We start from the raw sequence: 27,299 nt of genomic DNA, 5'->3' as shown, positions 1-27,299 counted from the left end.
GTTAACACATGCCTGGCGCGTGTACTGTGGTGTGTTAAAAAGTTGTAGTGGTACTGGTGCAAGTCAGTAAAGTCTGTCTTATATTTCTTCGTCCAAAGATAATGTTTTTTCCGTCTTAGTGTTACTTTGGAAAACATGTCTATGTACATTATATAGGGTAGGGTACGGATGAATGTAATCTGTAATACCACTTTTTGAAGAGCAACCCTTTAAGTACCAGATGCTAATATCGTTGTTTTATTATAGTTAAAAGACCACTTTTACTTACCAATAGCATATTTAAAGAAACAAACAGCAAGATGATTTAAAACAGCTTTTTTGATATTTTTTTGTGTTATTAAAATTCATTATGTAATATATAATGTTCAGGAAAAGTATATGTGGCTAGTATGTATACAGTATTTTTCAGAGATTAAGTGAACCCCTTCAGTTTAAGAAATGGAACTTTACCAATTAGTAGTTTGTACTTCCTCAATTAACTTCTCTGTACCAGCCAGAAACACTATCTGGAAAACACCAAGCTTTTGTATATATTTTTATTTATACATGTAGGCATTCCCAAATGGAATGTTGTTTAATTTTGCCAGTTTTGACCTTTATATAAATGAAATACCATATATATCTTCGAACTTGTTTCTTTTGCTTGTTTTTGAGATTAATCTGTGATGACACAGGTAGGTGGGATTCATTTTTTTCATTCTGCTATTTTGCTATTATTGACTGACATTTTTTTCTTGTTTTTTTAAAAGTAATTTTATTTATTTTTTAGATTTTATTTATCTTTAGAAGGTAAGGGAAAGAGAGAGGGAGAGAAATATCAATGTGTGGTTGTTTCTTGTGTGTCCCCTGCTGGGAACTGGCCCCTGCTGGGGACTGGCTTGCAACCCAGGCATGTGCCCTGACTGGGAATTGAACCTTTGGTTTGTAGGCCTGTGCTCAGTCCACTGAGCTACACCAGCCAGGGTGAACTGACATTTTTCTTAAATAATTTTATTTATTTATTTTTAGACAGAAGGGAGGGGGGAGAGAGAGGAAGAGAAACATCAGTGTATGGTTGCCTCTTATATTCCCCCCATTGAGGATTTGGCCTGCAACCCAGGCATGTATCCTGACTGGGAATTGAACCAGTGACCCTTTGGTTCACAAACCAGTGCCCAATCCACTGAGTCACACCAGCCAGGGCAATTGACTAACATTTTGATTGTTTGCAGTTCCTTTCAATTGTGCACAATGCTTCTATGAATATTTTTTTGTACTTATTTTGAACATAGGGTTCGCATCTTCAGCTTTGCTAGTAAAACCAAGTTTTTCAACAAGTAGTGGTACAAATTAATTTTCTTATCAGGAGTATAGGGGAGTTCTAATCGATCCACATTTTTGGCAACTCTTAAAAGTTGTTTTCCCCTAATCTGATAGATGTGAGATGGTTTCTTGTTATGTTCTTAATTTGCTTTCTTTGTGTTTACTATTTTTTTTTTGCTGATTTTTTCTTACTGATGTTTGAGAGCTTTTTTATTAGTGTAGATAGTAATGTTACATTTCGTAGTTTGGGGGCTATCATTTTTTTCATACTTTCTCTCTTCTTTTTTTTTCTTTCTTTGAAAAGAACTCATACTTCTAGTATAATTAAAATGTTTTTCCCTGAATTTAGTATAGTTGAAGTCACTTAAAAATCTCACTTAAGAATCATTTCTGAAAACAAGCTCTTAAAGTATTCCATATTCTTAAAATTTTGGAATAGTTTTGTCTTTCATATTCCAAAATGCTTCCTCACTTAGAATTGACTTTTTATGTGTACTGTCAGACAGGCAATTTCTTTGTTCTGTTTTCATTTCACTTGTCCCAGCATCATTTTTTGACCATAATCAGTTGCTACCAACCTTTGATGTCACCTTGAGTTTACATAAATGTGTGGGATGTTCCTGGCTCTCGGTTATGTTCCGTTGGTCTGTTTTCCTGTCCCTGCGCTAGTAGCCACTGTCTTAGATACCGTGTCCTCTCCACTTTCATGTCTTGGTGGAAAGTCCTTTTCCCGTGCTGTATTCTTCAGGAATGTCACAGCTGTCCTTGGCTCTTGGCTACTTCATGTAACATTCAGCTTGTCAGGTTCCATGGAAAACTGTGTTGGGATTTGATCACAATTGCCTTGGAATCCTTGGATTGATTTCAGAAGTAACATCTTAATGACAGCTTTTACTATTCTTGAGTTATTTTGGTCCTCTTAAAGTCTTTCCAAAAAGTTTCATAATTTTCTACATAAAAGTTTTGACTTGTAGATTAGATTTATCCCTAGGTACCATGTTTTTGTTGCTATTATAAGTGGTATTTTCAAAATTAAATATTTCTAACTGATTGTTGCTGGTATATAGAAATGTATTTGACATTTTTTTCTGGCTATGCTGCTAATCTCTCATTTCTTGTAATTTTCTGTAAGAATAATTTCCTATTTATATGTGAATAATTATAGTTTTGTTTCTTAGCAGTTCTTGGATATTTTGTTTTTCTTGCTTTTGCCCAGATTAGAGCTTCCAGTATCATTTTGAATAGAAATGGTGTTTCACTTAAGGTGGGGTTTGACTGCAAAAAGAAAAGTGTTTTAAATACACAAAGGCTTAGTTTCACATATCAGAGAAGTCCACAGATGTGGAACTCGGCATGCAGCTGTGTGGTGGTGCCTCTAAGACATCAGGGACCCTGGTTCCTTCTGTCTTCCTCCTCTTCTGTGCACAGTACCTGCTTCCATGTTTAAGGTCACCTCATAGGCCAGGATAGGTGCTGGAACATCAGTCATCTACTTCCCATTCCAGGCGGCAGAAAAGTGGGCGGGCAAAAGGGTGTGTGTCCTGGGACTCGGCTTCCTTTAAGGAGCCTTCCTGGAAGTCCTTTACAACTTGAGGTTCTACTCGGTAGGTTAGGACTTTTCCTTCTATCCTCAGTTTGATAAGAGTTTTCATTGAGTGGTTGTGAAATGTGATCAGATGTTTTTTGCCTTAATTGAGATAATTGAAGTTAATGTATTTTTTAGTATTGAACCACGCTCACATTCCTGGAAGAAACACAACTTGTTGATATTATTGCCTATATTATCTTTTATGACATATTCCTGGATTGGATTTGCTATTGTTTTGTTTAGGAGTTTTGATCCTAAAAATTCATGAGTGACATTGGTCTGTAATTTTTCTTTCTTTTTTTTTTATAATTCATGCCTCTTTTAAAAACAATTTTTTGGTAATTTTTTAAAAAAATTATTTATCTCTAGAAGGGAAGGGAAGGAGAGAGGGAGAGAAATATCAATATATGGTTGCTTCTTGTGCATCCCCTGCTGGGAACTGGCCTACAACCCAGGCATGTGCCCTGACTGGGAATCAAACCACGATCTCTTGGTTCGCAGGCCCGTGCTCAGTCCACTGAGCTACACCAGCAAGGGTTGTAATTTTTCTTACGTAGTCCTTGTCAGATTCTGGTATTATTAGGGTTATACTAGTCGCATGAAATGAGTTGTTTCCTCTTGGATTCTGTGTAAAATTGAAACGATCTCTTTGTTGACTGTTCAGTAGAATGCACCTGTAAAACATTCTGGGTCTGGAATATAGGCATACCATGTTTTATTGCACATTGCTTTATTGAGTTTCACAGGTGTTGTGTTTTTTACAAACTGAAGGCTAGACCCTCCACCAGCAGAAAGAGTTTGACTCCCTTTACTGCGACACTTGCTTTATTGCAGTGGTCTGCAGCCGAGCCCTCGGTATCCCTGGGTAGGCCTGGTTCCCTGTACCTACTGCTACAGGCGTGCCCCACAGGTTTTCCTACGTAGATGCTCAGCATCACTAAGTTCTCAATATTTTCTAGTTTCCAGCGTATTTTTTCTTTGACTCATAAGTTTTTGTTTCCAGATATATAGGTTTTACTTCACTGAGGTTATTTTGTTTTACTGATGTTATTACTTATCATCAGATAATAAGGTCTGGTACTAATTCTTTCTAAGGAAATGAGACTTGTTTTAAGGCTTATCAAGCACATGGGCAGTTTTTGTAAATATTTTATGTATGCTTGGAAAAATTGCATTCCCCAGTTGTTGGATCAAGCTCGTTAATTGCTCTGGCTAAATATTTCTATTTTATTACCTTTTGTCTGAATAATGTCTCAGCTGAGATACTTGCGTTAAGCATCCTACAGAGGATAGCACTGGCAGTTTCTCCTTGAATTTCTGGTGACTTGTACTGTATTTTTGGAGGTTTGTTCTTTGGTACATGTAAGATCAGGATTGTGAAGTCAAATGATGAAATGAAGTAGTGACTCTCTCAGATCACACTTTTTGCCTTAATTTTCTCAGCTACTACCAGTGACACGCCAGTTTTCTTTTGGCTAGAGTTTTTTTTTTTGTTGCTATATTTTTTTCCATCTGTACTTCACTGAAGGGAGACAAGATCTGTGGTTTGGATGCTCACTCCCTCATCTTTATTGTGGTTTATTAGAGGGCAGGTCCTAGCTAAAGGGAAGAACAGGGACTTCTTTAACCAGGAGGCTTCCAGTATAACAATCACCCACCTATGGAGGCCGGATTCCTCCCTATGGGAACTGTGTATTTAAGTTTTAGGTGTGTCTCTTGTAAATATTGCCTGTAGCTAGAGGTTTACCTTTCCTTCTTTTTCATTTGCATTGATTGGGGTTACAGATATTTTTGGAATCATTCCTATAGTCATTTGTGCTTCCTGGATTCTGCTTTCTAAATTATCCTTTCTTTGAATTGACTTTTGGTTGTTTTTTTCTTAATTGTATTTTATTCCACTATTGTAGTTCAAATGCTATATATTCTTTAAAAAATTTTGGGATCACCCTTTAACATGCATATTAAAATTAAAGCCTAAAGCTTCTATAGTCTATGTCAATAACTCCATTTTTTATCATTTGAACACTGTTATCTAGAACTTTAGGTTTATCTTGATTTCTTGTTACCCCATAAATTAGGCATTATTATTGCTCTATACAGTTAATATGTGCTTGGAATTATTCATATATTTATCACTTTTTTTACTTACTCTTTATTTTTACAACTCAAGCTTTTTTTTTTTTTAACTGGTAGTATTTTTTTTTTCTTTTTGTGGTAACTTTGGAAGCTCTTTCAGTGAGAATTTTTGGTAGTAAACTCTATCAGTTTGCATTTTCTGAATATGTGTATTTCATCCTTATTCTTAAAAGGTAGTCTTTTTGTGGTATAGAATTCTCAATGGATAGTTAATTTCTCTCAAAACTACTTTGATAGTTTTACTCTTGTAATGTTTTCTTTTAGATTGTGATTCTGTTGTAAGGGTTCATGTCTCCTTATCTGCTTGATCTTCAGCTTGTCTTTGCTGGTCTGTAATTCTGCTGGATTTCTCTTACTCAGTTGGCTGGTAAATATGTTGTTCTTATCGTTATCAGTATGGAGACATTTTCAGCTATTATTCAGTGGTAGAAATATTTGCCTCTGGTAAAAGAAATATTCTGAGATATTCCAAATGAAATTACAGTAGGCCTCAGGGGAGGAGGAAGAGACAAAGTTCCTCAGTTAACAGTGAGGGGCTAAAACCAACCAAAGACTACTCACATTCCCCCCCTCCCAAAAAAAGACTACTCACATTCCTGAAATGTGTGTTGAAATTTGGGATCAACTCTCAGGCTTCTCTTTCAGCTCTTATCTAGAAGGAACAGCCAAGTCATGACGCCCTATTTACACATGAACTTTTGGCACTGTTGCCCACAACCATTCCAGAAACATCAAGTACTTCTTCCATATGGATTGTTCACCTGTCCCAGAGCTTGTCCTGCTTCACTTTTCCCCACCCCCTTCATCACCAATGTTAATTCTTTCAAAACCACTTTCTTCTGCAAACCCACTCTATGCAAAAGCTCCTTCAGTCCAGGGAGATGGACATGTTACCTTGTCCATCTGGTGCTGATGCTGATGGTTTGGACTTCATTCCCAGGGCCTGGGCCTTTTCTGGCTACCATTTGGCTCAATAAACCCTTTCTTTCAGAAAAACTTTTGGCCTCAAAAGGATTTTCTGTTTGTTTGATTTTGTTTTTTTCTAATATCTCGCTCCTAGTCTCTGACTTCTTCAGGAATTTCAATTAGAAGTAAGAAGGACCTTCTCATGTGTTCTTGACCACTGTTTTATCAATATAATTCAGTTATTTTGAATGTGTGCTGAATTCTAGATTATTTGTATCTTCCAGTTCACTAATTCTTTATTCAGTTGTGACTCACTGGCTCTAATTTAATACTATTTTAAATTTATTTGTGTCTAGAAGTTTTCTTTGGTTCTTTTTACAAATGTTAGTAGTTACTGATTTTTTGGGGGGGGTCATAGTCTCAAATTGATAGGGGAACTCAAGAATTAGATTTTAGCCTTAGTTGTTAGGCTTAAGTGATTAATGTATGTGGAAATCTGTTATTCCAGGAACTGGAATGCATGGCTTACAAGACTCCAGGAGGTCCACAAGCAATTCCACCTTTGTGCCCCAGGGCATCTGCAAGTGATGGAGATGGTATTTGAATTGTTGATCAACAGATAAAGAAGTAGGAAAATCACCCCTGGACTGCAAGCCTTAGATTAATTTTTTCCCAAACCTCTTACCTACCCTTCTTACAAAATGGCCAGCTTGAGATGAGATGTTAAGATGGTTTTTTGAGGGTACATAACCTGGCATTTCCTCAGGTTCCTGGCATCTGAATAAGGCACCCTTGAAGATTCAGTCCTTGTCTCTACTTATTGTTTCTGGTAGTGACAGGCAGCACAGACACCACCTTTTCTGTTCAAGGTCTCCCTTTATTTGGTCATATAAAGTAAGTCTGCTTTTAGTCTAGTTTTGATACCCACAGTCTTTATGGGTCTGATTCTGCACTGTTTTTATTTTGCTGACTCTTCCTTGTAGCTTATTTCTTCATTTGTATGGTAATTTTAATTTATGAATGAATGTTTCTTGGAATTTTTTTGTTGGTTTCTCATGACTTTAGTATAAGGGTATCTTTCTTCAGAGATTTGTGTTTCCTTCTATCCAAGATGTTAGGGCTCCAGTTTTACCCTTGTTCCCTATGGGGCTTGGACCAATGAAATTTAGGCTTTTAGCTGTTCAAAATCAGCTCTGTTATTTGCACACATCCTTGTGGGTTTGTTGATTTTTGTCCTTATGGGTTCAATAGAATTTCTTTATTCTCTTGTTGGCTTAGCCATACATTTAAAAAAGACTTATTTATATTGAAGGTTAGTGCAGATGCTGTTTTAGAGCACCATTGTGGGGATTCTATTAGTTGTTGGGAATAACGAGGTCTGGTGGAGGTATAGTTAGGGCACAGAGGTGTGGCAAGAATTGAGGGTAAAGCTATGTGGAGACCAGAACTTGGAATGCCTTCCTTATATAACATACCAAGGTCACTTTCATCAAAGTGACTTTTGGACAAATTATTCATCCTTTCACAGTTGCAGTTTCTGTATTAAAGTGAGAGATGAAGCTTCATGTGGTTGTAAGGATTAAATAAAATTGTGTATGTAAAGCACTGAGCACAGTGCCTTGCTATGCTAAATACTTCAGTACACATTACAACTAATAACTGTTGTTAGCATGGCCAGAATGTCCTTGAGTATCTGTTGGACATCTCAGTGATGATGAAAAGTAAGTTAGTGGAGGGGGAAGAAAACCCCAGAAGGACAGAAGTGTGTGGGCTTGTCTGAGAGTGGAGATCCTGAATCTATCTGGGTTTACCTGTCTCAGCTCAGCAGCTTGGATGTGAGAGATTGTGTTTTCATACAACCACTAGAATATTACCAAGATGCTTCCTCTACTTTTCAACAGTTTCTTGTGGAAAATAATCATCAGAGAGATAGTCTTCTTTTTTTAAAAATATATTTTATTGATTATGCCATTACAGTTGTCCTATTCCCCCCCTTCATTCCGCTCCACCCTGCACACCCCTCCCCGACCATCCCCTCTTTTATGTCCATGTGTCACAAGTTCTTTAGATTCTGTATTTCGCATACTATTCTTGCCCTCCCTGCTGTCTATTTTCTGCCCATTGTCTGTGCTACTTATTCTCTGTACCTTCTCCCCCCTTCTCCTCCTCCCACTCCCCTGTTGCTAACCCTCCATGTGATCTCCATTTCTATGGTTCTGCTCCCAATTTAGCTGTCCTCTTAGTTTGCTTTTGTTTTAGGTGTAGTTGTTAATAACTGTGAGCTTGCTGTCCTTTCACTGTTCATATTTTTTGTCTTCTTTTTCTTAGATAAGTCCCTTTAACATTTCATATAATAAGGGCTTGGTGATGATGAACTCCTTGAATTTGACCTTATCTGAGAAGCACTTTATCTGCCCTTCCATTCTAAATGAAAGCTTTGCTGGATAGAGCAGTCTTGGCTGTAGGTCTTTGGATTTCATGACTTGGAATACTTCTTTCCAGCCCCTTCTTGCCTGTAAGGTCTCTTTTGAGAAATCAGCTGACAGTCTGATGGGCACTCCTTTGTAGGTGACTGTCCCCTTATCTCCTGCTGCTTCTAGAATTCTCTCCTTCATTTTAACCTTGGCTAATGTAATTCTGATGTGCCTTGGTGTGTTCCTTGGGTCCAAGTTCTTTGGGACTCTCTAAGCTTCCTGGACTTCCTGGAAGTCTATTTCCTTTGCCAGACTGGGGAAGTTCTCCTTTATTATTTGTTCAAATAAATTTTCCAGTCGTGGCTGTTCCTCTTCCCTTCTGGTACCCCTATAATTCGGATGTTGGAACATTTAAAGATGTCCCGGAGGTTCCTAAGCCTCTCCTCATTTTTTTGAATTCTTGTTTCTCCATTCTTTTCTGTTTGGTCATTTTTTCTTCCTTTTGGTCCACTCAGTTGATTTGAGTTCCAGTTTCCTTTCCATTACTATTGGTTTCCTGTGCATTTCCCTTCATTTCCATCAGTTTAGCCTTCATGTGTTCCTCTAATTTGTGGCTAAAATCAACCAATTCTGTGAGCATCCTCATCACCAGTGGTTTGAACTGTGCATCTGAAAGTTTGGCTATTTCTTGGTCACTTAGAATTATAGGCTCTGGGGCTTTGAGCTGTTCTTGAGTCATAATGTTTTGGTCTGTTCCCACCTGTTATGTATGAGGGGCGGAGTCTTGCGTGTTCACCAGGGCAGGGCAAGTGTCTAGTTCTTCCAGACTTTAGAAAGAGTTTTTAGGCAGTGGGATGTCTGGCAGCCTGCTTTTTTTCTGGTAGGTCCAGCTTTTGCATTTTAGAATTAAGTTTAGGCAATGAGAATGGATGAAATGCTTTGCCCATCTTTGTGGTTCACTCTCCTGATGTATGATAGTGTGTTTGTTTATTCGCCTATTCATTCATTCCTTGGGTGGAAGATGTGGTGTGTGGCAGAGAGTAGTTATGAACTCTCGGTCAGTTGCACCTCTTGGTCTATCCCCTCGATGGTGCTGTCCTTGGAAATTTGACTGAGGTTTTGGCCTAGGGTTGACAGAGCTATTGCCTGTTGTTGTCTTGTGTTATCTTTATGTGCACTTTGATGAAAAATTGGCAGGAGATAAAACAGTCAGCTTCCTTATTTACTCAGGAGTCTGAAGTAAGTCTCCAGACCGATAGCAATACTCCTTGACTAGACTGCTAGCAACCTGTTGGCCTTTTGCATGGCTGGTGCTAGTTTTGCACAGGGCTCAGCACTATGCTTTGTGTCACTAGCATTGTGGGCGCTGGTGGAGAAGCAGACCAAAGAGACAGCAAGAAAGTAGATTGGATATTTCCTTGAGTTTGGAGGAAGTATCTTGTCTGGTTTTGTTTCTCTACCACTGTCCTCGCCAGTATTTGCCCTTTGAAACATGAATGAGTTAAAGTAAACAAATGAATAAACAGTTGAATTTTAGTTTGTTTTTGTTTGGGTAGGAAGTAAAGACTTTTGATGATGCAGTTAGATTATACTGAAAATCAAATGATACAGATTTTGAGTGAGCAGCTTGGGGAGTGTGTCCTTTTCACAGGTGAATGTGATGGTCCCTGTTGTGTGCTAAATGCATGTAGGTGAGCAAATACAATGATTTAAAGGCCCACGCTAAATAATGTTTTATTTTTTTCTTTATTCATTCTAGGTTTCCCTGTGCTGTAGAGTTGTAAAAAGGTGTGGCATCGGATGACTTCCTTCTCCCTTATGACATTATTTAAATGTGTTTACTCACCTAAGATACTTTAAAAAAAAATTACGAAATAATGGGTTTTGTTAGAGTTGTCTGGGGTCTTTTTCCAGATGTTATTTTTCATTTCAGAGTTGCAACGTTGAACGCAGTGGATAGAAATTAGTATTGTATTGGTAGTTTCAGTGTTATTTAAGCCAAAACCAAAATTTTGTGTGTGTGTATGTATGTGACAGTTATATAGAATTATGTTTGTAATTTTATTAAAACCTTATAATATGTCATTGTATTATTAATTTAGAAGAGTTGGGATAACACTAAAGTCTTTAAAATATCTTTTTGGTCAATGAATGAAACCCAAATGGTACAATTTATAAGTAAAGTTTATAAGCTCCCAGAAGGCAGGAACTTTCTTCCAAATTTCTGTATCTCCTTACACTATTTATTTATTTATTTATTTATTTAAAATTTTTTTTAATTTAACTTTTGTTCAAGTACAGTTTTCTTTCTTGTATTCCCAGCCCTCCTTACACTATTTAGAGGGAAAAAAAACCATGGTGTTCACATGTACTGCATTAAAAAGGGAAAGATCATGGTTGTTTTCTTTTAAAAATAAAACCTCCTGAATTAAGATGTCTTTTGACTAGAGTGCATCATTTCCCAGATGGTCACACTCATCTACAGAGAGGTAGGTTATGTACGGCAAAGAATTATCTGGACCAATACGCTCACAGCAAAGAGACTGAGAAGCCTGGGTCTTGGAATGGGCGAGTCTCTCCTCCCTCCACCTGTGTTAGTAGAACCAGAGGAAACTTTATTACCCTGTTCTGTTTTCTTCTTATGGGTAAGGGACAGTAAAAGAAAAAAGTCTCTTTTTCAGGGGCCTCAGCTCACCACCCACTTGGTGTGGGGAGGTGAAACCCAAGCTCAGCACATGTAAAAAAAAAAGGTCTCTTTTTATCACCATCAGACTACCATTCTTGACTTTGAAAATAATAGAGAATTTAAAGGAAAACCAAAATCCCTTAGTCCAACGACAACAAGAAAAATAGTCCAACAACAAGAAAACGACACAACATTTTCCTCATGATTCTAATTGAGACTTTGGAAGTCACACTTATGTACAAAGTAATGGAGGGGAGTCGATTCCTACCTTCAAGGTCTGTTTTACCTTAGTGAGATTGTATTCACTGATGGGAATAGCGTCTGAGAAGAAGGAAGATTTTATTCAAAAATTTTCTTGGGCCAACTTGGGATTTTTCAAGATGCCTTTATCATATGCTTGTAAAGCAATTCTGCTAGAGAAAATTGCAGAAAATTAATAATTCAAGATACTGTAATGCTTCCACGATCATGGGATTTTATCATTAGAGTGATAGCTAGTGATCGCAGTTTCTGGTGGTAGGTATCTCTCATTGTGCTGAGTAGCTGGCAGTGGAGACTGTCAAGTGAAGCTCTGCTGCTTGCCGCAGCAGACAAAGCCAACTGTTAAAAGTCATCCCGTTGTGATACACAGACAGTCCCCGCCCCCTGTCAGTAGTCTTTTAACCCAGGATCCCATATTCTGTTTAAGAATTTCATGTTTCACTCCTGTGTCTTGTTTCTGAAAAGCTTTTTTCTGCCTTCAGTTTAACATGAAGTAAAGCAGGGTTTAAACTATAAGGATCAAGAAAAAACCTTCAAAAAAAAAAAAACCCCAGCCTGGCACCTGCCGGAATCTATGCTATGAGGCTCTCCGGAGCAACTCTGCATTTTTCCAGAACCCTCCCTCGCCTGATGCTCTAGGAGCGTACACCCGGAGCACAAGTCCTTCCAACTTTCTGAGTATTTTGGATGTTCTGTTTTGGCTACAAATAATATGTGTTTAATTTCTCAGTTTGGTAAAAGCAACTATGTGGTCCTATTAGGGAGGTGCACTTTACTCAATTATGTAAGTTCCATTTTTAATGGTGGTTATATATGCAGTTGCTCTTGCTTTTCCAGTTAGGTGACAGGTGATCTGCTGAGAGTGTTAAATTAGAGAATAGGCTCTCTTAGAAAGCAGGGTGCCACCCCGACTTTTTGTTCATCTGGGTATGTTAGGAGAGCTGTACAAGTGTGTTCTGAGGGCATTTGGGAGCTACTCTAGACCAGTAGAAGTGGATGGGAGTAAGAGTTCAATGAGTAAAAAGAATAATATGAAACATTTTCTGCTGTTAGAACAGAACGTGTAGATCTATTTTTTAAATGGTTGATGGTATGTATGAAAATGTTACGGTATTTATAATATATTGGCCAAACATAAAAGAATATTTTGCTTTTATTTCAACATACAAACATTTATAATATGCTAGAAACCAAATCTTTAATGATTGTCAATGGAAAGTTTTAGATGTCAACTTAGAAAGTACCAGGGGGTGCATACTTGTTCGATATTATTTTAGGGGATATGTGAGCACCAAAGTATGATTAGCACCTTTGAAACCTTTTTGCCGGCAACCCAAATTAAGAAATACATTTCAGCCCTGGCTTGTGTGGCTCAGTGGATTGAACACCAGCCTGTGAACCAAAGTGTCACTGGTTTGATTTCCAGTCAGGGCACATGCCTGGGTTGCGGGCAGGTCCCCAGTTGGGGGTGCAAGAGGTAATCACACATTGAGGTTTCTCTCAGGGTGTTTTTGGTAATGTAATCCTGTCTCCCAAGATTAAAACTACCAAAAGCATGGATCATCTCCTTTTTGGTATCTCTCAGAATAAATCAGTAAACTTATTAAGTAAATTTATATTATTGTATAATCATTTAATTCATAATCCACCACACAGAAGAAGAGGAGGAAGATTTAAATCTTTTATAAGATTTTGATTTTTTTAGCAGTATTAAATAGTCATATTTATTGGTTTAGGGCACAATGTGAAGAAAAATATGTGGGTATACATATTTCTTTTTTTGTCATTCATTGGCTGCTATTTATTGATCACACAGAAATTTCAGTTTATGTGATACAGTTATGTTATCTAGCAGTCTGTTAAATTTGAAAGAAGATTATAAAGTTGAGAAAATGCCCTGTCTTGTCAGTGGACTGAGTTCTGGCCCACGAACCAAAAGGTTGCAGGTTCAATCCCCAGGTATATGCTTGGGTTGCAGCCCAGGACCCCAGAAGGGGGTGTGTGAGAGGCAACCACACACTGATGTTTTTCCTCTCTTCCCCTCTCTTTAAAAATAAATAAAATCTTTACAGTTGAGAAAACAAGGTCGCCTTAATCCTTTTGTCATAGGAAGTAGTACTTCAAAGGTAAGCCTTAGAATACCTGGAAAACACAAATATATTACTTGTCTCCCTCTCCTCCCCTTCAGAGCTGTGGGATCAGCAGTCAGGCTAGCCCTTGTACGTGCAGCCTGCGTGCACTGTCTGAATGCTAGAAGGAAAAAGGTGCCTACCTTTTATTTTTCAGTTTTGTGTGAATCCTTAGAGAAAAGATGCATTTTTTAAATACAAAGACTGTAGCTGTAACACAAAGTGGTTTAAGAGATTTGAGATAATTTTTTGAATAATTGTGAACTACAGCATTTATGACATCTAGAATATTGTGCTAATAATGTATTTTAAAAGTCAACATACAAGTTGCACACATTGAAAGTGCTCAGTTTGATGAGTTTTGACATGTGTTTATACTTTCAAAGCATCACCACAAGCAAGATAATGTATCCATCACCCTCACCAGTTTCCTTTGTGATCCTTCCCTGCACCTCCCCTTTCCCCTGTAACCACTGATCTGCTTTCTGTCATACACTAGTTTGCGTTTTCTAGAAGTTCACAGAAATGGAATCATACAGTATAAACTCTTTTTAGTCTGGTTTCTTTCACTCAGTTTTGTTGACATTCATGCATGTCGTATATCTTAGGACTTCATTCCTTTTTCTTGTCGAATAGTATGGAAATGCCAATTTGTTTATCCATTTATCTGTTGTTGAACATTTGGCTTGTTTCCAGTTTCTGGTTACTACAAAAAAAGCTATATAGCATTTGTGTACAATTGTGGACATGTGCTTTCATTTTTCTTAGGTAAATACCTAGAATGAGAAGGTCTGGGTCATATGGGAGGTGTATGTTTATGTTTTTAAGACACTACCAAGTTGTTATCTAGAGTAATTGTATGATATTGCACACCTAACACAGTGTACCAGAGTTCCAGTTGCTCCACATTTTTACCAACACTTGGCATGGCAGGCCTTTTTAATTTTAAATATATTAATAGCTAGTGGTAGCTCATTGAGAGTTTAATTTGCATTTGCCTATTGAATAATGATATTGAGTGTTTTTTCATGTGGTTTTTTTTCATGTGAAAGATTTTCATGTGATTTTTCATGTGAAAGAAGACATTCACCTGTCTTTGGTGGTGGAATGTCTATTCATGCCTTCTGCCCAGTTTTTAGAGTTCTTTATATTTTAAAAATATTCTTATTTATTGATTTTAGAGAGGAGGAAACATCAATTTGTTGTTCTACATATTTATACATTCATTGTTTGATTCTTGTATGTGCCCTGACTGGGGATTGAACCTGCAACCTTGGAGTATCAGGATGATGCTCTAACCAAGTGAGCTACTTGGCTAGGACTAAGAGTTTGTTTATATATATATATATATATATATATATATATATATATACATACACACACACACACACACACATACACACACACACACATACACACACACATATACACACATTTATATATATACACACACACATATACACACATATATATACACACATACACACATACATACACACATACATATACACACATACACACATATGTATATATATGTATATATATTTAATATTTTATTTATTTTTGGAGAGAGGGGAAGGGAAGGAGAAAGAGTGGTAGAGAAACATCAATGTGTGGTTGCCTCTCATGTGTCCCTTGCTGAGGACCTGGCCTGCAATCCAGGCTTTCGCCCTGACCGGGGACTGAACCAGCAACCCCTTGCTTCACAGGCCTGTGCTCAATCTACTGAGCCACACCAGCCAGGGCGAGTTTTTATATTTTTTATTTACACACATCTTTATATATTTTTTATATACATATCCTGTATCAGATTTGTGATTTGCAAGTGTTTTTTTGCCCAGCCTGTGTAGGTGAATTCTTTATCTCCCATATCAGGGCAGCTTCAGGATTCTCAGTGTGAGAATTAGGTATTCCAAGGTGGGTCCCAGCTCAGAAATTATCATGTATGTTTCAGAATAAATTTTGGTAATTTTTTCTGTTTCCAAATGTAAAGTTTGCTTGTTTAAAAAATGCTCATTGTAGACAATTTAAAAAATACTGGTAATTGTAAATAAGGAAATGAGACTGGAGTACACTTGAGGACTCCAAGCAAAAGAAGCCCAACTGTCAAGGCCATGTGTGTCAGAAGCATGAGGGCTGGAGATTCACCACCTACTAGCCTTGGTGTTGTGTAACTAGCACAGGCCCCCTCTGCTTTGGGGAGGGGGTTCTTCAGTGACTCTTCCTTTTTCCAAGGAATGCCTGAGAAATACAGTTGGCTCGGGTTGCAGTTTATTCCCCCTGAACATAGGGTGAGTGCTGCATTTGCAGTGCTCAGTCAGTGTCTGGCCTAAGCACTTAATCTTTATAAAATGTAGTCTCAGTGAAGGTCTTAAGGTAGATGTCATAAAGGTCTTGCACACAGACGTCTTTAGAACATAGAGCTGTGCCAGGCTTGGGGAAGTAGGGACTAATCAAGACAAAAATGAAATTAATCGAATGTATGTGACTAATATTGGGAACTATATGAAAGTCCAACAGAAATGTCATTAAGTGTGAAGGGCTCCTTGTCTCTGGTGCTTTATTGATGAGAAGTGTTCAGTTTTGGTGCCAACAGGACATGGTTTAAAATTCTAGCACTGCTATTTACTAACCATGTGAACTTGGACCAATACCTAAACTTCAGTTCTTACACATTGTGAATAATTACGTGTTCCTGGTGGGTGCTTTGACTAAGATCATAGGAGATAGAGTATGTGACACATTTTGACATACTATAGTGGGGTTTGCAGTTACTCCCCTTTTCCTCCCAGGTTCTAGTCTTAAGCAGGGCATCTGACTCTGGCTGCTGGGGCGGGGAAGTAACCATGCAGGTTTCCCACTGTGCGAGCTGGCTCGCAGAGGGATCTTAGCATGGTAGTTGCTAGCCCTACGAGGATAAAGTTCTAGCACTGTGTGTGTTTTTCAGTGACATGAAAAAAATATGGCATAAAGATAATGAGATTACAGAGTTTAGTGTCTCAGGCATAGCCTTTTCATGCACGAAGCAGTTCCTGTCAAGACACACCGGTGACTGACTTTTAGGTCTTTAGTGGAATGAGTCATTAATGTCAGCAGCAGGACTGATCACACAAGGGAATTCTGAGACTTGTATCTGAAAGTTGGAACCATGGTCCCATGGGAAAGCATCTTGAGGTGGACCGTTGTAGAGGAAGGAGTTAAGATGGGGGTCAGGTGGGCAGAGTACTAGGTGCGGGGGGACTGGTACTTCTGTACCAGGTTGAGAGCTGCTGCCAGTGGGCGTTTCCAGTGAACTAGTCCTTGCTGCCATTCGAGCTCTTTACTGTCTCTGTCACCTTTCTTGTTTCTGACCTGTTTCTCCCTTGCCCGGCAGTGTCTTGGCTCTTGGAGCCTAAGTTATCCCTCCTTCTCTAAGTGTGCCTGGAGTTTTATTCTCTGAAGGGACGGAATGTACCATTTTGCATCGCCAGTGCAACATACTATCACAAAGGGCTGCAGCCTGTAGATTGTTTCAGTTTTGTGTTTTAGGTCATGAAAAACGTAATGCTTCACTTAGTTACATAAGGTATAAATTCTGTACACAATACTTGCATTAAAAAGAGATTCTCACATAACAGCTGAGTGTGGTCTGGCTTTCATAACAACCTGTCTAAACTTTGGGGGCCCGAGAATGACATACTAGAACGATTTTATGTTTCCCATGCTTGTTCCATTCTGTTTTGTAGCCAAACATGAAAAGGTATTGGAAATTTGAGTCCTTCTATTCAAAGGCTTTTATTTGTACATTAGAATAAGAACCACTTGTTAAAGGGCCCCTTTCTCTGTTCACCAAGCTCCTTGTTATAGCGCTCTAATGGCATGTGACGGGGTGAACTAAGCAAGCCACATGGCCACACCTACCTCTGAGAGGGCAGACTCTGTGGTCCTGATGCAGCTCTCCTATAGGAAAAGGGCCATGAACGGCCCTCATCATTCTGGGGTTCTCATTTGCGGTCACCACATACTCAGCTCTCTCCCTGCCGTGGGCAAAAATGACTCATGCCCCTCGCCCTGAGGACAGTAATCCAGGTTGCCCCATTCAGTCGATACCATCATGCTCAAAAGTTCAGAGTTTCGTCACCTGGTCCGCACATGGCACCACTCGGTCTGGAGACTTCACGAACTAAAAAGACCAGTAGTCTGTCCCTTATGTCCCCCTCCCACCTTCATGGAACAGAGAAAGATAACCAACAAAAACACTCCCATGGGCAAGGAAGGGTGGGAAATACAGCAGTCAGAATGGAAGCAACTCTGCAATCCCGCAGAGCAGGCATTTCAGGGGACCCGCACCTGAGTTGGAGCATGTTCGTTAATTATGCCCAGATTCTGCTTCCTGAAAGAGCCTCTCACCCCTAGTCTATTCTCCGTGCCCGTTGGCCCCACCCTTTTTAAAGTTTCTTCTTTTTCTAGTAACTTCTTTGGCTATCCCTGAAGTTGGTACTGAGAATAGGCCTTCTTTGTGGGCTGAGCCGTTTTTTCTGGCAGCTTCCTGCCTGTAGGGTTGTGGTCCTCTCCTAATCCAGAGTGGTGGTTATTGTAATGCCACAACTCTCAAAGATTTTGCTGACTTCTTTCTGATTCTAGTCAGCTTCATGTATCAATAGCCAGTTCTAAAACTTTGGCTAGATGTGACTCTTAGATTTTTCTGTTTCTCATCTTTTTTTACCTCTCTGTGTGTTCCCTGCTCCCTTCTTGATTTGAGGTTATCTTTTCTCTCCTGGCTTTCTGTTTGGGATCTATCTCTTTCATCTCTTTTTCCTGAACCATTTATCCTGAGTGAAAGAATTTACTGAGTGCCACATGAATTCACACGGGATTTAATGTCAGGGGTGATGGCTATACCCTGGATTTGATCCTGACCGAAGGTTGAGTTTTAATCAGCTTTTGTTCCTTCAAAGGCTTTCTTCATTCTGGTTTTAACCATTTGGGGTTGAGAAGTTAGTGCCTCTTCCAGTCTTTTAAGTCTGAACTTGAACATTCCTGCTATAAACCAACCAAATATTTTTTTATATTTATTTCTTGCATGGGTTTCTTTTATCTCAGTTTTTTTTTCATTGCATTCCTTGACTTTTCATCTTTCCCTTTTGCTTTTTCCTCTAATCTTGTTTTTCACCAGTTTCACAGAAGCCGTGTCTCCTGGACTCTGTTGAGGACACCAAACTATTTCCGGACTTTTCTTTTGCGGCCATATCACCGTACCCAGTAAGCCCTTTCTTTGAGGATTCCAGAGGCTGTTCCTTTGCTCTTCCAGAACATTTTCTCTTTCACAGGCTTGTGTTTTTCGTCTCCATTTTTTATTCCATTAAAAAGTGAAATCTGCCAGGTATGTTTTCTAATAATAAATAGGCTCCTTTACCTTCCACTTGGCTCTGCAGCCCAGGGCAGGTCGACCTACATAAATCCCAGCTCAGTTCTCAATTTCTCAAAGGCTTTTGCTCTGATAAAATCTTTATTAGCCCCCTCTCCTTGATTTTCTGGCTTGGGTGGGAAGTGCGAAAACAATGTAGAGCATTTGCTGCCACCTGGATTATTCCTTTCTTTGCTGTCTGTTACATTGCTGTGTTTATGGGGACTGGCCTCTGAGTATAATGTGTCCTTGCAGGGTCCCTTCCATTTTCTTCCCAGTTGTTTTCTAGGAATGGTGGGCCTGCCTGTGTGTGCAAAGAGGGGAGGGGGTGTGTGCATGTGCGTTTTAGGGGCAGAGCACAATTATCACACCAGCACAAATATCTGCACTGATGGGGATTTAAAGTTGGCTGCAGTTTTACAGCGGATAGAGTTCTTGAGCGTCTGAATCAGATAACCAGCTGTAGAGGGTGTTTGAAGTGCCTTCTTTTTTCAGGTGGTCCTCGTTTCATGAGGCTTAAGCTAGTTATGGCATGACAGGGTTTTTTTCCCCTTTCCTCAAATCAAATCAGGTGTGTGATTTATGTTTCTGTTAAGCGTGATCCTCCCAGGTTCTGGTGTTATCTGTTGATTTGGGTTTTACGTGCAGTGATTTCTTGGGTTCTTTCCTGCGTGTTCAGAGATTGAGAGAGGTGACGGGATTCCAGGCACGGGATTCCAGGCACGGGATTTCATGTGCTTTCACACTGCAATTTCTGGCTCTGTCTTCTGATACCTAGAGAGGAGTGTTCTTGTTTTTAAGTCTGGTAGTAGAATTCCTAAACAGTAGATATTATGATATGTTTATATTTGGCTTTTTACTAGCACGGGGAAGGCCTTTATGGTTTCACCTGACTGCAGCGTTGCCTAGTGTTTCTGTTTCAGACCCCAGCGGCAGCTGTGATGTTTCACTTCTTCAGGAAGCCTCCCGAGTCGAAGTCGCCCTCCACTCCGGAGAAGGAAGCAGATGGATTTGTCCTTTTAGGTGAGTCTTTTAAGAAATGAAATCATAATTACGTGGATTATTTTCCTTTTCAAAAATTACTCGAAAGTTGTAGGATTCATTTGTAAAGTTATTTCCCAGTGATTCCAGAATTAATTTATATGACATCTATAACAATAAAGTTCATTAATCATTTAGAATATTGTCAAGTCAGACTCTTCCTATGCAAGTCAGACTTGCTTCCCTTTCATTGTTTTAGAACATCCTTCAAATTAAGTTTGTAAAATTATCCCTTTTTTTTCTTCTTTGTGATATGCTACTCAACCTTTTTAATTGTCAAAACCCAGAAGTCTTGAAGAATGCTTATAATTTCAAGTTCTGGTTTATACATAGCAAGCCTTTCTTCTTAAATTAGCATCTTAAATTAAGTTAGACATCTAAAATATAGATATTTGCTGACTGCAGTATACTTTTCAGTCCAATATTAAACAGTGTCTGCTAAATGTTTAATCCTAGTGTATTTCCTATAATAAAAATAATATAGTACTACTTAAAATTATTAAGATTTTAGTGGTTTAAAAATATTTTTCAACTAATTACTGTATTTTTTCCAAGGGGAATTCTGGAAAATAACATTTTCTTCTTGTCATTGTTCTTTCCCCGAGGAAGGGATTTGTATTCTGATGAAGAGGAACCGAAACCAGGTTTCGTTTCCCCTTGTGGCAGGCATCCTCCTCCACCCTGGACCTCCTCCCAAAGGGACCAAATTTGGGCCCCTTCTGTGAGAAGATTTGCATGAACTGGTATAGGCTGTTGACTCCCTGGGATGTTTCTCAGGTTCTGGTTTCCCACCTCCTCCTCTGTCCTGGCCCAGTCATTGGTAGGATTGAAGAGTGATCCTGAATTTTCATCTTAGACCCTCCCAGAGCCACGGCTCCTGCCATGCCTGGGACCCCACACATTCTGAAGTATGGAGGGTGGGTCTCTGCCTCTCACCTGTATCTTTAGGATCTGGTTTCTTACAGCAAGGACACAGAGGTTTTATCTCTCTGGCCCTCCCCCAGTTCTTGGCTTTGATCTCTGGGCTCTCAGGGTACAGTTTTTCTTATAGTTAAATGCTCCCATACAATTATCCCATCTTTTCCACAGTCAAGTTCTGGCAGGCTGTGTGTTCTTCTGATCTTCTTCGTATACCCTGAGACAGTGGCAGTAGCTGGTGTGGTTGGAGTTGTTTCTTTCCCTACCAGATGCCCAATACCTGAAGCCAAATAGTGGGGCACAGGGCCTGTGATTTTCCTAGGGCGCCATCTGACTGGAATACAGTGGGGTGCTGTGGACATGACTACTTATCTGGCCTTTCTTAGTGAGTCAGGGATCGGTGACTTGGCTTCAAAGTCAGAACGGTCTCTGTCAACACCAACTTCTGTTCCTTGAAAGCTGCCAGTGTTGCTTCCCTCTCACTGAATGAATTAGCCTCACTAACAGCAGAACTTCAGGGATGTCTCTGGTCTCCTGTGAAATGTGAAGTTGCTGCTTCTTCAGAAGTTTCATGATAAATTCTTCTCTCAGAAATTTGCTTCAGTAAAGCCTCAGTTTCTAAACTGTTCTGTATTCTTTCTTCTAGAGGGGGAAGGGTGTGAGCTGCACATGTATCACTGGACATTCTGCCCCCTTGCTGAACAAGGTGGCCACAGGAGGGGGAAAGGCAAACATGGCCAACTCTGGCCCTCATTGGTTGGAAGGCTGGACACTTCCACAGGCTTTCAACATGCATGGGATTCTGGGAGAGGACTTTTAAATGGAGTGTTGGGAAGCAAAAAGTTTATACTTTCCTCTCTCCTGGTGTGGGTGGGTGTATCAGTGGTGGCCAGTGCAGGCCTGTGAGCTGCGGTAGGAAGAGGGCCTCATGAATAGGAGGCCTGGGGGCACAGACTCAGACAGATGCCTGAAGCTGGACAATGACTGGGGACCTGCTAAGCTACCTACATTTTTAATACTTTTGGGTGGGAAAAGAGGTTCCTGGTGCAACCTTGAACTGAGCTGAAAGGGTGACAGAGTCATTTTTCTTTGGGCATCTTAGAGGGAATGGACTTTCAGGCAGAAACTTGCCATTATTTCCAAAGACCTGGGTGATGATAATAGTCAGCAGTGTGAACAGATATTTGTTCTTGTGTTATTTTCAGTTCCTGAACCTGTAGCAGTTGTAATAACAAATATTTAAATAGCTAGTTTTGATGTCATGCTCTTCGTCTTTCCTCTTAATTTTGCCACCCAGATATTTTAGGCAGAAACTTGTGATTAAATAAAAGAGCCCTTTCTTTTCCACTGAACTCTGTCTTTTGAGATTTGCCTGGTAGGCAGCAAGCAGTAGGAACCCCCCCTCCTGGTTGGGTTTGGTAACAATATCTCTACAAACAGGTGAGAACTTAGCTTTTCCAAGTTCCTCCAGCTTGGAGAAACATACTGCAGATCTGAAATTCACCCAGTCTGACTTCAGAGCTTACCTCCTACCCTCTTAAACACTAAGCTGTCCATTTTTAAAGTGTCATAGTATCATTTTTAATTTTAAGACATTATTGACATTGAGATAAAAAAATTATGTTTCTTACTGTTTCAAAGAGAAAGTGCTGATTTTCTTTGTTTTGTTTTAATAAGAGTGTTGTCACATTACTATTCTTAAAGTTTGGCTTTAATTTTGGCTACCCTCAGAATTTTCACTATTTAATATTTTAAATATATAAAGTATTGTAGAAATCTATAATCTCCTTAATGAAGTTGAGATTGGAAGATGGTATACATTGTTTAGTTAGCAAAAAAATCCTTCAACAGAGAAGGACTTAACTGAATCGACTGATAAAAATCAGGACAGAATATTGGGAATATAGTTAATTGTCTTTAAAAATAGAATGGTAATATGTTTAAAAAAATGAACTTGTTCTGCTGAGTTGCTCTTTTTTATCATGTGGTTCTGTACTGACATTCTACTTTAGTCTCAGAGCATACTGTGGAAGATATTTTGGAAAATGTCATATAGAGCAAGTGGTAGATATGAAATTCTATTATTAACATGGCCCCATACTTACACATATGTACTTTGGTTATTATGTATCCATATATAACTTTCTTTTCCTCGTGTGCAACAGGTAACAGTGCGGCAAAATAAATATATATGGTTGGCATAACTTCTAATTGCTGCAACCAACTGAAGACTTAGAAACATGATTATATTTGTGGCAATTATCCTTATCAATATGTAGTCTACAGAATTTTTAAAATTATCATTGTATGTGGCCTTTATAACCTGTTTTTAATAAGGTCAGAGTAAATTATGTTATTAAAAGTATAAAATTACTTTTCCTACTTGAGTCTTTTCCCTTAGGCAAGTCTTCCTGCTTAACACAAACAGGTTTTGGGTCACAATTATTAGATGGCATTGCTGAGTTGCTAAAGTCAACACCTTGACACCTGAAATTCAGGGTTGGGGCAGAACCCAGGCACTTTTGTTGATAATAGGAAAATCTGGGCTTTTCATATACAATTAGCTCACTTTTGGATGTAAAACTTCTCTGTTGAGGTTTCCACAGCTTTTAGCCTTTGTCAAATGTTGAGTGTACTGAATAAGAATAAGGAAAAAGGAACTCCTAGTAGAAAAATATCTTTTCCCTTGTGACCAGTTCCTATTCACGTAAGAAGGTAATAGCTATTCATTCATTCAGAAATGAAGTTGTAATCCTCAGGGTACCCGTTTTACACAAAAACAAATTGCAGTTTTCACTTGCATCACTGGGTGGCGATTTTTTCTTAGTGTTTTGCTGCTGTTTACAGCCCCAACAAGCATGGTACTATTTGTAAGCACCAGGGTTTTATTCTGTTATGACATGTGGAATTGTACTTTTAAGACATTATCTTTAAGTTGATTACAAATTTGCTACTGTAGGGGACAACCTCATAGTTACTTTAAATCAGGACAAAGGGCTGTTTATAGCCCAGACACTGACATGTAATTCCTTCCAAAACTAAGACAAAAGCATGAATTAGCTTAATATGCTATAACTAAACAAAGGAAAAGTAGCAGCAACAATCCACCACCCCAGAATATAAAATGAAAAGGGATGATTTAGATTCCTGTTGTTCAGTGATGCTATTGACCGGTTACTGAATATAACTTTGAAGAAGGCAGAATGACTTGGGCAAGAACTATTTCAGAGATTAGAGGAATTGGGTTGTAGTTCGAGTGAAATTCATCATTGTTTTCAGAACTCGCAGGTGCTTCTTAAAGTAGGGCCTAAGCACGTCTAGTTTCCGTTAGTCCAATTATTTTGTAAAACTCATTGAAGTTAGAATCAGAGTTTAGTAAATCACAGCAGCTTGGATTTTATCTTTTAAGTATTGACATTAACATGAGTAATTTAGTCTCACCTTCTGTTTTCCAGTGTAAATGATAAATCAGATTTTGAAATGTAGTGAGTTATTTTTAAGATTGTCCCCTACTGAATTTCTCTTCCTGGGAATCATTCAAACCATGTATGCACACTAAAATTAAACTATTATGGTTTTTATATGGAGCTTTTTAGATAATCTCTTCATCTGTGTTCTTTTCTTTATTTAGAAGTGGAAATTTAATTGTGTACAGTAAAAATTTACATTCCAAGGAATGAGGGACTTTGATCATGTGTGGGACTGCAGGCTTTAATTAAAACGACGACGAAACCGAACAGATTTTTAGCACGTGCTTCCTGTTTTTACTTCCTGTTCTTACAAAAGAAGTATACCAAATCCTTAAAAAATATATTGTTATGGATTAAAAAAGCAACTTACCCTCTCAATATCCCTTTACCCATGTATTTGATATCCACTAAAACTCAAATGACAATTTTTTACCTTTTGGCTTTTCAATTCTAAAGCGCAGTGTGCTGGATTTTTCAACTAACTTCATGATTCATTTGCCTTTTTCCCATTAGGAACTGCTGACTTGTATATGGAATGGACAGAACTAGAAGAATTTTCACATTTGTTGGTTCTTAATTCTGGTTTACCTGTTAAAGTAGAGGCCCTTCAGGGATGAAAATGTGCAGGCCAGGCTGTCCTGTAGGGTGGAGGGTGAGGTGGGTGCTATCCTTCCTTATCTTCCTGAATGTGCAGAGTGAGAGGGAACTTGATGGGGCAGGGAGAGGTGCCAACTGTCCTGAGAGGCAGAACTGAGCCCTCTGCCTCTTGCAATTTATTGTGAGAACGTCATTCATTCTTCCTGGGGCTCAATAGACTCAGCTGACGCACATGTAAATTAGGACTCTTGTCTCCCTAATTGCAGTGTTCTAACCCTCCCGTGCGGTAGGGGGCACTTTGAATGTACACTGGTACTGGGACCACATCCCTAATTCTGATTAGATAGGCCTGGGGTTTGGCCTGGACACTTTTCCCCCCAGAGTTCCCCAGGGTCGTTGTCGTGTGCATGCAGGGCTGAGAGCTGCTGCAGTTCACTCCCTATAATTTAGTAATTGTACACCATCCAATAATGTGTTTAAGACACTTCAAAAAAGACCTCATAAAAATACAGAGTTACAGTTTCTCTTCCACTGTAGTTAAGCCATAAACAAACAAAAAGCAAATAAAACCACAGAATTCCTAGGTTAAACACACTTCCTCTCAAACATTAAATAGGCAATGAACAGAAAGCTTCAGAATTCTACGAAATGAAGCTTTCTAAGAGTAATATATTTGGAACCTTAAATGTATATATGTGTGTTTAAGTCAGTAGAGAAGCAGGGAAGTGTTTTATTAAATTAATTACACAACTGTGAATTCCAGGTGGACCATGACTCTTTTTGTCGTAACTACAGTGTAGATTGACTTGAGGTAAAATTATTTGACAGATTAGCACCCATAAACTTTTCAGAGCAATTCTGAGGTATTACTTCTTTGAACTAAAAACATCAGGCAGTCATATTTTTAGCATAGCTGTTTGGGGGTAATTGACTGATTTACTACCCATCCTGTTTCCTTCAGTAGGGAAAAAAATTTAAGTACGTGCACCCTATTACATAAATGGAGTCCCCTGGAGTATTTCCGTAGAGGCTTTCATAGTGCTCTGTCTTCCACATCTGAGACGATGTAACTGGAAATAACTGTTGAGGAAATAACTAATGAGGGTGGAATTTAAGTAAAATGTATACAGTGTGAGCATTGTACCTTGTACCAGAATGTGTGTAGGGTATTGGGACCCAGCTCTTGTCTTCCTGGTAATTTTAGTAATACTACAGTACAGTCTTTTATATTTAAGTGGTCATGTCACTCAGCTTCTGTTTTTTTTTTTTCCCTTTGTGGGCAACCAAAGCATATTATGAAGGGAAGATTCCTATTAGGGTTAGGTATTAATCTTTATACATGTGAATTGATGAAAATTTTAAGCATCTTTTTTGTTTATTATATCATGGTAGAATTATGGCATTACCTCTGAATAGCATTATCTAATAAATTAAACCAGAAGAAAAACCCCTTAAATTAGTGTGATATAATCTTCTCATATATTTTTTTAAATATTTTTTATTTAAAAAAATTTTAAAGATATTTTATTTCTTTATTTTTAAAAAATATTTTATTTCTTGATCTTTAGAGGGGATAGGAAGGAGAGAAGGAGAGAAATATCAATGTGTGGTTGCCTCTCACACACTGATGTCTCACTGGGGACCTGGCCTGCAACCCAAGCATGTGCCCTGACTGAGAATTGAACCAGCGGCCCTTTGGTTCACAGTGTGTGTTCAATCCACTGAGCTACACCAGCCAGGGTAATCTTTTCATGCTGTAGAATCGTGGAGTGAACATCCCTGATGTTCACCTTGTCTACTCCAGTCTCTCTGTTCCTAGTTAAAGGTGCTACAGATTCCTGGGCCTGACCCATACCAAGTGAGACAGACTCTTTGGAGCTATAGCCCAAGAATCAGCATTTTTTAAACCTATGCAGGTGATTTTTATGTGTGCTGATGTTTGGGAATTGTTGGAATACTCATTTTATAACATGTAGTAGGAACAGAAAACCTTCCAGGAGGTGAGACAGACTGCATAAAGTATGTAGATGAAGAAGAATCTGGACATATTTACAGGACCAGTGAAGAGTTTTGGGCTAACCAGAGACAGTATATCAGTGCCACTGGTGGGAAATGAGTCTAGAGGGGTGGTTTGTTGTTGAGGCTTGCGAGCCATTCGAGATATTAGCATTTTATCCCACTGACAGTAATGAACAATATATTTGTCCATTTTAAAGCAGTGAACTAGTGTTTTGTTTTGCCTTTTTATCAGAAATTTATTAACTTTTAAAACAGATAATTGTTAGTTTCATCACAACTGAGAATTATTTTAAAATTTCATTTTTAATATTTTTAAAGATGATTACAACATCATCTCCTGAATGCATCCGTGAAAAAGTGTGCAAGTATATTCATACCAGGTTGACAGGATAAGACAGCAAAACAACAGCAAAGCAGCGAATTATACGGGCCCATCATGCTGCAAG

The 27,299-nt window shown here is 38.8% G+C and overlaps 1 protein-coding gene and 1 non-coding gene across 3 annotated transcripts in view; both read left to right on the top strand.

Annotated features, from left to right (window-relative positions):
• Positions 1–27,299, top strand: part of UMAD1 (UBAP1-MVB12-associated (UMA) domain containing 1) — a 200,188-nt gene that overhangs the window by 1,833 nt on the left and 171,056 nt on the right. Inside the window, exon 2 of one of the 2 annotated variants that reach the window (XM_037046410.1) lies at positions 19,727–19,831. In XM_037046410.1, the coding sequence (XP_036902305.1) occupies positions 19,750–19,831 (82 nt within the window). In that variant the 5' untranslated portion in view covers positions 19,727–19,749. The remainder of the gene's footprint in view (positions 1–19,726; positions 19,832–27,299) is intronic. The other variant, XM_037046411.1, reaches the window with a different exon arrangement.
• On the top strand, positions 11,028–11,076 carry LOC118987379 (small nucleolar RNA ACA64). Its single transcript, XR_005066554.1, has one exon. It is a non-coding gene; the product is annotated as a small nucleolar RNA ACA64 (small nucleolar RNA).

The sequence above is a fragment of the Sturnira hondurensis genome, unplaced genomic scaffold (assembly GCF_014824575.4).
Source record: "Sturnira hondurensis isolate 20B ecotype Veracruz unplaced genomic scaffold, ASM1482457v3 Scaffold0005252, whole genome shotgun sequence".
Taxonomy (NCBI): domain Eukaryota; kingdom Metazoa; phylum Chordata; class Mammalia; order Chiroptera; family Phyllostomidae; genus Sturnira; species Sturnira hondurensis.
This window is presented reverse-complemented; position numbering and strand designations above follow the sequence as displayed.